The sequence below is a fragment of the Ambystoma mexicanum genome, chromosome 6q (genome assembly GCF_040938575.1).
Source record: "Ambystoma mexicanum isolate Mex_15411 chromosome 6q, UKY_AmexF1_1, whole genome shotgun sequence".
NCBI lineage: Eukaryota > Metazoa > Chordata > Amphibia > Caudata > Ambystomatidae > Ambystoma > Ambystoma mexicanum.
The window spans coordinates 1,666,509,628-1,666,522,166 of NC_090937.1; the positions used below are offsets into that span (position 1 = coordinate 1,666,509,628).

A 12,539-nucleotide genomic window follows, 5' to 3' on the forward strand; every position below is an offset into this window, starting at 1 on the left:
TTGTAGGAGGGATTTAACCCATGACGTGAAGTAACGGTAAGAGGTGGCTGCCCACCCCTAATGTTTGTTTTTAGACAAATTAAAAAATAATTAAAGGTTAATGCTATCTAAGAAATAATTATAAATGAAAGTTACTTGGACACTTCAACTGTATTTAAGAGGATATGGTTTGCTTTGGTCTTTTCTGAGCTTTTTTGCTTGTATATCTATCTGCTAAATTATCAATTTCTTGAATGTGAGTTGTCAAGTGTCAGTGTAGCGAATAATACTGGAGAACGGAATTAAGCATCCAAACAAAGATTTGAATCAAATATTGGACACATTGCAAGGACTATTTGAAGAATGAATTGATAATGAGGTTGACTTTTTAAGATATGTACTCACAATATTTTTTATTTCTTCTTGTTCTTATCTTTATTTTCTCCCCATCTCATCCCCCATGACACCCACTCCCTCATCTCTTGTGGTTTTTATACATATAACGGCACAATTAATTTGGGACCTTTATTTTTTAACTATTGATTAATGTGTAATTCTTCACTGTTGTGTACCTAAGCCCCAATTTGAAAAAGGCACAAGTGATGCCGAAACATGTGTCTCAGAAAGGGCATACTCTTTATGAATATTTATTAAATCTGCGAACAATCTTTCACCTATTATTGGCATTGACATTTTCTTGAATACCAAGTGGGGCAGAAGTCTGTGTGAAAACCTCAACCTAAATCACATCAATTAGTATGCTGGTACTTTTCCCTTGCTGATGGAGACAGTGAAGCTAGAATCATTCACATTTTGCATGATATGCTTGTAATAGTTTGTATTTAAACATATTTGGTTATGTGAGTTGTGTATTTTGCTCTGGTATTTGTAGCTTTATTTCTCCTTGCTTCCAATTAGTCTCCAGTATCCGTGCTTGAGCATTTTTGCATTCAGCGAGACAGCTGATCCTAGTCCTCTGTCTATTCTGAATCATGTGCAGCTTTTCATGCATACTGTGTCCTGCATTTATACTATGGCCGTTATGCTTTCCTTGTGGTTGCTACGGATGAAGAGTTTCCTCCACCTCTGCGAGAACACATGTCGTAGACTGCTAATGTGGACCTTGAAATGCTACTAGTTCAACATTCTGACTAGAGCAAGAATGAAGAGGGTAAGGGCACTTCAAGGGAGTACCCATGCTTATATTGATCACTGCGAGGCAGCATATCAAGATGTGTGTTATGATTGTGATGAGTGGGCGCAACCAGGTATTTGACAAATGAGTCTGTATCTACTGCTCAGCATGTCATGAAGCACCTGTATCACCACACACATTGTATAATGCCAACAGTTTTAATAAAGAAAGTACAACAACAACAAAATAGAAATCCACCTTAGGTCTGATACGACTGAAATATTATTGGTGGCTGGGCGATCCTCTGTAAAGTTCTGATCGTTTTGTTTTAGCAGACTTCTACTTTGACACCGATTTTCGTTCCTATTCTATGTCCCGCTTTCTTCACACCCTCATGAACTGGCTCAGTTCTCAATGTTGTGTAATTGTACAGACACGTTTCCTTGAAACACCTCCAACATCGGCAAATGTGCTATTGCACATCATTTCGGATTGAAATTGACATCCTTGTTCTTCAAATAAATACAAATGTTTGTTGGATGCAAATGTCTCTCCAGGACTGCTAGCTGCTAGAGGAGCACTCTAAGCTGTGTAGGGGGGACATCGCTGTCTCTCCAGGACTGCTAACTGCTAAAGGAGCGTGTAATATCATGTCATCCTTTCATCACGGGACTCCTCGCGAGCCTCTGATGAAAGGGTGAATGGAATGCAATGACGGCGGCGGAGAATGCGAGCTTCAAACTAGTTTGTCCGTTACTGCCTCAGCTGTGGGGCCTGATCGCATATACTAAACCTGCAGTAGAAATAAATATAAATCTACCTTACCCTAGCTGTCTCCTCGCCTAATTCGACCACTTCAAGTGGCGACGAGGATTAATTCAGGCCCCACCGCCCCATTTCACGACAGCGCTGCTGCTAGCAGCTGCATAATCTGCAATTCCCTGCGGGACTCCTACATATCTTTACGAGCGTAGAGCAGGCCTCGCAGCCGCTTCGGAAGCCGTGGCTGGGCCGCTCCGCTCCAACGATCAGCTGCTACATGAGCGTGTAGCAGGCCACCCGCTTCGGAAGCCGTGGTTGGGCCGCTCTGCTCCAATGATCAGCTGCTACATGAGCGTGTAGCAGGCCACGAAGCTGTATCATAAGCTGTGGCCGCTCCGCTCCAACTGATCCTGCCGCTGCAATCCGCAACGCCGGAGCGTTAATTATCAAGTGAGTGCCGTGCTGACTCTGTCTGTGTCCCCTGCACTTGTTGCGTGTTGTTTTCCTTCCGTGTGGAAACCCATTTCCTGCATCTGATTTTACCGTATTACATGTTATACAAGTGCAGAAATATACACAGGAACAAGCAGAAAATACAATATTCATATTTGCACTGCATTAAGTCAAAAGAAAAAAAAATTAAATACAATTGGGGCAGTACAAAACACCAGGCTGGACATATATCTTGGTGGCCTGTGTTATATGGACAATAATATCGTGTGAAAAATAAGAGGATACGTCCTACTGTTAATTTTAGTCATCTACTACACCTCTGTAGCTTTTCTCCACTATCACCATGTCCTTCAACAGTGTGCCACCACCGATGTTTTTTTTGTCAGATGTTGGTGACCCAGTCATTCCATGGAAAAGGTGGATAAAATCATTCGAACATTATGCCGGTGTTGTATGTGGTCAAAATTGTAGCGTGGAAAAAAGGAAATCTCTGTTGATGCACTGTCTGGGCCCAGCAGGGCAGGAGAAATTTGAAGATCTGCCAGATCTGCCTTCTGATGAAGATATTGACCTCAATGAGTATGAACGTTCATTGAAGAAAATGGGAAAACACTATGAAAAAAAATTGAGTACCATTTTGGAACGGTATAAATTTGGCAAAAGGACTCAAGGAGAAAGTGAAAGTGTAGAACAATATATTACCAATTTGAGGAAATTAGTTAAAACATGCAATTTCAATACCCAACTAGATGAGAGATTAAGAGACCAATTCATGTTGGAATGTAGGAGTAGTAAAGTAAGAGAGAGATTATGGGCTGAAGATAATCCCAATTTAGACACAGTTTTGCGAGTAGCCAAGGAAGTAGAGCACACTGAGAAATGTGTCAAGGAATTAGAGAGCAGAATGCAAACTGTTGAAATTAAACATGAAACTTCGAGAGATAAAGGCAATATGCCCACTTCATCCAAGAACAATGAGTGTATAGCTCTGGTGACAGAAAATGTCAATAGGAGAAACAAGTCAGAAAGGAATAGCAGATTACCTTACAATGATGATAAAAGAAAAAAATCAAGCCTTAGAGTCAATAATGGTGATGTAAAAAGGAAGAGTCCACGCAGACGAGGAGATGACTCCAGAAGGAAGAATACCGGGAGATGTTTCAGATGTGATAGCACAGACCATTGGGCGGACAACCCAGAATGTCCCGCTCTAAAGATCATATGTGGTAAATGTAAGGGTAAGGGACATTATGCCAGATGTTGCAGGATGCAGAACACCTCTACTAATTGGATAGGAGATGATGGGTGTAGTGATGAAGATGGAGAAGAATGCGTGTTTGTTATAACAGATGAAGAAAATGAGCAAGAAATGGAAAGCCCCAAAGCTACAGTGTGTGTTGATGGAACCGACATGCAAATGATGATTGATTCAGGGGCCAAGTATACCCTAATACCACAGAGTCTGTGGGACAAGAAGAAACACGAATACTTGCATGTACCAGACATAAAACCCAGAGCATATGGAGGTGTTAAGATAGATGTCATTGGATGGTTCTGGGGAGCACTCAAATTCAAGGAAAGGAAGGCCAATGGAAAAATATACATAACCAAAGGGGGAAGAACACCTTTGTTGAGCTGGACTCACCAGAGCAAACTCAAGGTGAAATTAGATGCTGCATCTGATGAGTCAGTATACTCAGTTGAAAGTGATTTTGGGAGAATCCAAGAAATCAAAGAGATCACTAGTAATGGTGACATGATAAAGGAAGTTTTCAGAAAAGAGATTGGATGTCTACATGGATTTGTCCATAAGATCAACATGAAGCCAGGACATACTCCTGTGGCGCAGAAGATGCGCAACATTCCACTTTCTATGAGAGAAGAGGTAAGAAAGGAGATCAAATTATTGGAGGATCAGAAGATCATTGAAAGAATAGACGCCAGTGAATGGGTTTCACCTTTGGTAGTGTTAAGAAAAAAATCTGGAAAACTGAGAATATGTGTGGACATGAGAGAATTAAATAAAAGTGTAATTCCAGACAGACATCCACTCCCTAATATACAAGAGATCGTGTCCACCATCGGGCCTTCGAAATATTTTTCTACTCTTGATCTAACATCGGCTTACCATCAAGTTAAATTGCATAAAGAATAAAAAAAAATGACAACATTCATGACACCAGATGGATTATACCAATACAGAAGAATGCCTTTTGGGCTAGTGTCAGCTGCTTCAGTTTTTCAAAGGATTATGCACAATCTGTTTGAAAATGAGGAAGGAATTGTGTGTTTCCAAGATGACATTTTAGTGCATGGCATTGATCAAAAAGTACATAATGAAAGGTTACACCGTGTTTATAAGAAATTATATGAAGCTGGAATGACTCTCAGTAGAGACAAATGTAACATCAATCGCAGTAAGATTGAAAATCTGGGACATACCATTTCTGCTGGAGGCATAAGACCAAAGAAACAACTAGCTGATGCCATAGTGAACATGCCTAGACACCCAAAACAAAGGAAGAAGTACGTACATTCATTGGGATGGCAGAGTACTATTCGAAGTTTATAAAGGGTTTTGCTGTGCATACAGTTCCACTTCGTGAACTGTTAAAAAAGAAAACATTTGAATGGGATGTAGAATGTGAAGAAGAATTTGAAAATATCAAGTCGGAATTGAACAAGGCACCATCGTTAAAGAATTTCAAGAGTGGTATTAAGACTATAATTACAACAGATGCTAGCAACTTGGGTTTAGGCGCTGTCGTGACCCAGGACGTTGACGGGAAAGAAGTCTTAATTGCTTTTGCATCAAGGTTGTTAAAAGGTGCAGAAAAGTCATACGCTGCAATAGAGAAGGAAATTTTGGCAATCAAATGGGCAACAGAGAAATTCAGGAATTTTATCTGGGGAGTGGAGGTGGAAATTCGCACTGACCATAAACCGTTAATACATGTTATTATGAATAAAGGATTGGATAATGTGTCAAACAGAATCAAGAGATGGGTCATACTTTTACAAGAATATAACTGTAATGTACGATATGTACCAGGAGTGAAAAATCGTGCTGCAGACTGTCTGTCACGTCTCACTAACAACTCTGAGACAGACGATGGAAGTGAAGTGAATTCAGAACTTATCTTGAATATAGAAACGCTATCCATATCTAAAACAGAATGGGAGGAAGCAGAAAATAAAGATGAAGATATGGGTCGATTGAGACAAATTATTCAAAGCAGTGAGAACCTTAGGAAGACTAAGTTCGAAGAATGTAATCTCATGGAATATTGGAGAGTTGCAGATGAACTCAATGTGATGAATGACAGAGTTATGAGAGGAGATCGAATAATTCCACCTGTGACTCTACGACAAAAGATCATTGAATTGGGTCACGAAGGACATCAAGGAATAGTGAAGACCAAACAGAGAATACGTGATGATTATTGGTGGCCAGGATGCGATTTGCAGATCGAGAGAACCATCAGAGATTGTATCCTTTGTAATGAGAGTGACAGAGTGTGTGTGGGTGCAAAATACCCAATGGTAATAACGATTATTCCAGGAAAAGTCTGGGATGAAGTAGGCATGGATATACTAGGGCCTATTTATTGTGATGGTAAGCAGAAATTTTGTTTAGTGGTCATTGATCCGTTGACCAGATGGGTAGAAGTTTCAATTAAACCTAACATGAATGCAAGGATGATTATAGATTTCATGTCAGAAATATGTGCTAGAGAAGGTTTCCCGAGAAGCATATTAACGGACAATGGTGTCCAATTTAGATCAAAAGAAATGGAAAAGTTCTGTACTGAAAACTCTATTGTGCATAAAAGGAGTGCAATATACCACCCGCAAACGAATGGAGTAGTTGAGAGATTCAACAAAATACTCAAGGACGCCATTCGTTGGGCCTGGGCTAATAATCTCAACTGGGAAGAAGTGGTAAAAGGAAAAATAATTGCTCATCGCTTCACGCCTCATAGTACTACTGGGTTATCACCTTTTGAGTTGAGTAGAGGACGTAGAGCAAACACCAAATTGTCTCCATCCTGGTTGGGGAGGGAGATGGTTGTTAGGAAAGACTTTGGAGAGGTAGTGGAGAATATTAGGAACAGACAGATAAGGAACAAAACAGCTCATGACAGTCATGTGAAAAAGGACAAAGGTAATGAAGATCCCAAAGTAGGAAGTCTGGTGAGAATTAAACTACCCCCAGTGATGAGAGATGGACCTTGCAAATGGTCCAAGCCAGTGAGTGTGATTGAAGTTTACAAACATGCAGTGAGAGTACAAGATGGAAGAGTCTGGAATATGGAGAGGGTATGTGTGATCAAACCATGCAAAAATGTGATAACAAATGAGCCGATACACGAAGGACAAGCAAGTTGTAAGGGGAATGAGAATGTGGAGGAGAATGATAGGCATGTGAGACCTATGTTGGATTGCATGGGGGAACGGGTGAGGACTACATTGAACAGGAATGCATTGTCGAAATTTTCCTTGCCAAGAATAAAATCAGATCTTTCACGAGTGTCAAGAACAGGAAGGATAATCCGCAAACCGGATCATTTGGAAGACTTTATTTAAGGGCATGGAAGATACTGAAGAAACTCATTAGACTTTTGAATGACAATAGGTTAAGGAGGGGAGATGTGTAATATCATGTCATCCTTTCATCACGGGACTCCTCGCGAGCCTCTCGTGATGAAAGGGTGAATGGAATGCAATGACGGCAGCGGAGAATGCGAGCTTCAAACTAGTTTGTCCGTTACTGCCTCAGCTGTGGGGCCTGATCGCATATACTAAACCTGCAGTAGAAATAAATATAAATCTACCTTACCCTAGCTGTCTCCTCGCCTAATTCGACCACTTCAGAGCACTCTAAGCTGTGGAGGGGGGGGTCATCACTGTCTCTCCAGGACTGCTAGCCAAAGGGGCACTCTAAGCTGTGGAGGGGGGACATCGCTGTCTCTCAAGGACTGCTAGCCAAAGGATCACTCTAAGCTGTGGAGGGGGGACATCGCTGTCTCTCAAGGACTGCTAGCCAAAGGAGCACTCTAAGCTGTGTAGGGGGGACATCACTGTCTCTCCAGGACTGCTAGCTAAAGGAGCACTCTAAGCTGTGGAGGGAGGACATCACTGTCTCTCCAGGACTGCTAGCCAAAGGAGCACTCTAAGCTGTGGAGGGGGGACATCGCTGTGTCTCCAGGACTGCTAGCTAAAGGAGCACTCTAAGCTGTGGAGGGGGGACGTTGCTGTCTCTCCAGGACTGATAGCTGCCAAAGGAGCACTCTAAGCTGTGGAGGGGGGACATCGCTGTCTCTCAAGGACTGCTAGCTAAAGGAGCACTCTAAGATGTGGAGGGGGGACATCGCTGTCTCTCCAGGACTGCTAGCTAAAGGAGCACTCTAAGCTGTGGAGGGGGGACGTTGCTGTCTCTCCAGGACTGCTAGCTGCTAAAGGAGCACTCTAAGCTGTGGAGGGGGGACCTCGCTGTCTCTCCAGGACTGCTAGCCAAAGGAGCACTCTAAGCTGTGGAGGGGGGACATCGCTGTCTCTCAAGGACTGCTAGCTAAAGGAGCACTCTAAGCTGTGTAGGGGGACATTGCTGTCTCTCCAGGACTGCTAGCTAATGGAGCACTCTAAGCTGTGGAGGGGGGACATCGCTGTCTCTCCAGGACTGCTAGCTGCTAAAGGAGCACTCTAAGCTGTGGAGGGAGGACATCGCTGTCTCTCCAGAACTGCTAGCTAAAGGAGCACTCTAAGCTGTGGAGGGAGGACATTGCTGTCTCTCCAGGACTGCTAGCCAAAGGAGCACTCTAAGCTGTGGAGGGGGGACATCACTGTCTCTGCAGGACTGCTAGCTAAAGGAGCATTCTAAGCTGTGGAGGGGGGACATCGCTGTCTCTCCAGGACTTCTAGCTGCTAAAGGAGCATTCTAAGCTGTGGAGGGAGGACATCACCTGTCTCTCCAGGACTGCTAGCCAAAGGAGCACTCTAAGCTGTGGAGGGGGGACATCGCTGTCTCTCAAGGACTGCTAGCTAAAGGAGCACTCTAAGCTGTGGAGGGGGGGACATCGCTGTCTCTCCAGGACTGCTAGCTAAAGGAGCACTCTAAGCTGTGGAGGTGGGACGTTGCTGTCTCTCCAGGACTGCTAGCTGCTAAAGGAGCACTCTAAGCTGTGGAGGGGGGACATCGCTGTCTCTCCAGGACTTCTAGCCAAAGGAGCACTCTAAGCTGTGGAGGGGGGACATCACTGTCTCTCAAGGACTGCTAGCTAAAGGAGCACTCTAAGCTGTGTAGGGGGACATCGCTGTCTCTCCAGGACTGCTAGCTAAAGGAGCACTCTAAGCTGTGGAGGGGGGACATCGCTGTCTCTCCAGGACTGCTAGCTGCTAAAGGAGCACTCTAAGCTGTGGAAGGAGGACATTGCTGTCTCTCCAGGACTGCTAGCTGCTAAAGGAGCACTCTAAGCTGTGGAGGGGGGACATCGCTGTCTCTCCAGAACTGCTAGCTAAAGGAGCACTCTAAGCTGTGGAGGGGGGACATCGCTGTCTCTCCAGGACTGTTAGCTAAAGGAGCACTCTAAGCTGTGGAGGGGGGGACATCGCTGTCTCTCCAGGACTGCTAGCTAAAGGAGCACTCTAAGCTGTGGAGGGGGGACATTGCTGTCTCTCCAGGATTGCTAGCTGCTAAAGGAGCACTCTAAGCTGTGGAGGGAGGACATCGCTGTCTCTCCAGGACTGCTAGCTGCTAAAGGAGCACTCTAAGCTGTGGAGGGGGGGACATCGCTGTCTCTCCAGGACTGCTAGCTACAGGAACAATCTAAGCTGTGGAGGGGGGACATCACTGTCTCTCCAGGACTGCTAGCTAAAGGAGCACTCTAAGCTGTGGAGGGGTTGACATCGCTGTCTCTCAGGACTGCTAGCTACAGGAGCACTCTAAGCTGTGGAGGGGGGACATCGCTGTCTCTCCAGGACTGCTAGCTAAAGGAGCGCTCTAAGCTGTGGAGGGGGGTCATCGCTGTCTCTCCAGGACTGCTAGCTGCTAAAGGAGCATAAGCTGTGGAGGGAGGACATCACTGTCTCTCCAGGACTGCTAGCCAAAGGAGCACTCTAAGCTGTGGAGGGGGGACATCGCTGTCTCTCAAGGACTGCTAGCTATAGGAGCACTCTAAGCTGTGGAGGGGGGACATCGCTGTCTCTCCAGGACTGCTAGCTAAAGGAGCACTCTAAGCTGTGGAGGGGGGACTTTGCTGTCTCTCCAGGACTGCTAGCTGCTAAAGGAGCACTCTAAGCTGTGGAGGGGGGACATCGCTGTCTCTCCAGGACTGCTAGCTAAAGGAGCACTCTAAGCTGTGGAGGGGGGACATTGCTGTCTCTCCAGGACTGCTAGCTGCTAAAGGAGCACTCTAAGCTGTGGAGGGAGGACATCGCTGTCTCTCCAGGACTGCTAGCTGCTAAAGGAGCACTCTAAGCTGTGGAGGGGGGACATCACTGTCTCTCCAGGACTGCTAGCTAAAGGAGCACTCTAAGCTGTGGAGGGGGGACATCGCTGTCTCTCCAGGACTGCTAGCTACAGGAGCACTCTAAGCTGTGGAGGGGGGACATCGCTGTCTCTCCAGGGCTGCTAGCTAATGGAGCGCTCCAAGCTGTGGAGGGGGGTCATCGCTGTCTCTCCAGGACTGCTAGCTGCTAAAGGAGCACTCTAAGCTGTGGAGGGGGGGTCCTCGCTGTCTCTCCAGGACTGCTAGCCAAAGGAGCACTCTAAGCTGTGGAGGGGGGACATCACTGTCTCTCAAGGACTGCTAGCCAAAGGAGCACTCTAAGATGTGTAGGGGGGACATCACTGTCTCTCCAGGACTGCTAGCTAAAGGAGCACTCTAAGCTGTGGAGGGGGGACATCGCTGTCTCCCCAGGACTGCTAGCTAAAGGAGCACTCTAAGCTGTGGAGGGGGGACATCGCTGTCTCTCCAGGACTGCTAGCTAAAGGAGCACTCTAAGCTGTGGAGGGGGGACGTTGCTGTCTCTCCAGGACTGCTAGCTGCTAAAGGAGCACTCTAAGCTGTGGAGGGGGGACATCACTGTCTCTCCAGGGCTGCTAGCTAAAGGAGCACTCTAAGCTGTGGAAGGGGGTCATCGCTGTCATTCCTTTAGCTGCAAAGTAACACCACGGGCGAAGCTAAAAATCTTGTTAACTAATGTTGCATTCCTCCCGTTAGGGCCAACGTATTCTAAGACAAAAGAACGGGCAGAGGAGTATATATCTATGGTAGTGAATCACTCCACTTTGCTGTCAACAGCACACAGAAACTGTCCCTATTCAGAAGCACACCCTAGCCCTGTCAAACACAAAGATTGACATTCTGGACATATTTGGATTTTGTTTATTTCGAGTCAGCCACAGGATATGATCTGTTCAAGAGTTTTGCAAAGTAATTGGGGTTTGTAGGTTGAAAGTGTGTACAAGCCGTGGGCTGTAGTCCCCGCTCTTTCGTCATACACATCTCGCTGCTCTTTTCCCAACATGATACTCCTTGAGAGATTCCCAGTGTAAAGCAGCGGCTTTGAAAGCACAGCCATTGGGACAGATAACCTATATTTGTAAAAATCTTCTTGTTTCAGAAGAAAGATTTGGTGCTCTTGGCAAAGAATGAACCCCAAACTATGGGCCCCACATGGAGCGTCACTATCCATGGCTATTACGTCATTGCTCCTTCCCCGTCATTCACCCTCATGGCCAAACCAGTGGTAACGAGGGAGCTGCTACTGCCCTGTGACTTTCCAGCCATGGCTGAAGACCTTCCGGAGGCAGCAGTCAGCAAGATGCAGGTAAGTGGCCAGATGCTTAATAAACTCAGTGTGAGTAGATGAATGAGAGATGTTCTCGGGAATTGTGCTTGTGTTCCTTAAATTCAGAAGAAACAAACAACAATCTAAGTGTGCCGCATGGCTAATCTTCACATTTCACTCTAAGTGTGGTGCATGGCTAAAGTTCATAATTCTACGTGTGACTCATTGTTACTCTTCACATTTCACTCTGTGTGAGGCATGGTTACTCTTCACATTTCACTCTAAGTTTACTGCAAGCCTAGACTTCACATTTCACTGTTAGTGTGACGCATGGTTAAACTTCACATTTCACTCTTAGGGGGTCTTTATCGCCATGGCTACACCCATACCGGATACCGGGTCCGGGTTCCTTGAATGAGGAATTACCGGGCCATTCCGACCTTGAAGGGCACGGTAATTCCTCATTCAAGAAACCCATCCCCATTCCCATTTGAGCCCCCATAGGGCTCAATGGGAATGGGGAGGGTGCTAACAACGGGCCTGTTGTTAGCACCCTGGTCTGCTCTCGGGACCCGCTAAGGACACCTGTTTTTACCAGGCGGCCTTAGCGGGTCCCGCGAGCAGAACTCGTAATGAGGTGGTAAGGGGTTGACGGCTCCGACACCTTTACCGGCGCCGTTAACCCCTTACCGCCTCACTTGTAATGACCCCCTAAGTGTGACGCATTGGCTAATCTTCGCAATTCTATCCTAAGTGTAACACATGGCTAATCTGCACATTTTAATCGAAGTGTGCCGCATGGCTAAACTTCACCTGGCCAGAGGGTGAACTCCTAAATTGGAGGCACAACAGTAAATGGAAAACATGAAAAACATTGAGATGTGAGATATCTGGATAGAGAGAGAATGCCTACTTATGGGACACAACAGATAGATAAAACCACCTAATAGTTGGTACACAGCACACAACACCAATATGTCCCAGCTGATAACATAAGGATGTTTCTTAATCTTCTGCTGGAGGAGCTACCTTGACATGTCATCAGTCTGTTTCCTTATCTTCAAGCAGAGCGTGCTGAACAACCTGGAGGTTGAGACAACGTACAATCCCCTGCACCTGCAAAATAACCTGTACAAACATCTCCGAGGTCTGCTAGCCAGAGCCCCGCCGACCCGTCCACAGGCACCACCACAAGCTATCCAGCGCGAGCAACGCTCCCAACCAAGACAGGTATAGCCCTCACCTTCTCTCAGGTGCTTCATCGTCTGTGATTTCCTTTCTTCTGCGCACTCTGAATGCCTCTCATTCATCCCTGTGACACAGCTAACAGTGATGGAGAAAGGCTGTGATCGGGTCCCATACAAGTGACTGCCTCCTTCCGACCTGAACCAGAACACTGCGCAGTGGCTTTGCTCAC

General features: G+C 45.8%; 1 protein-coding gene across 3 annotated transcripts in view; it reads left to right on the forward strand.

Moving 5' to 3' along the window:
• The window catches only part of M1AP (meiosis 1 associated protein), a 568,197-nt gene that overhangs the window by 496,776 nt on the left and 58,882 nt on the right, over nucleotides 1-12,539 (forward strand). For all 3 annotated transcript variants that reach the window (XM_069632517.1, XM_069632519.1, XM_069632518.1), the window contains exons 8-9: nucleotides 10,955-11,161; nucleotides 12,191-12,352. In XM_069632517.1, coding sequence (XP_069488618.1) covers nucleotides 10,955-11,161; nucleotides 12,191-12,352 — 369 coding nt within the window. The remainder of the gene's footprint in view (nucleotides 1-10,954; nucleotides 11,162-12,190; nucleotides 12,353-12,539) is intronic.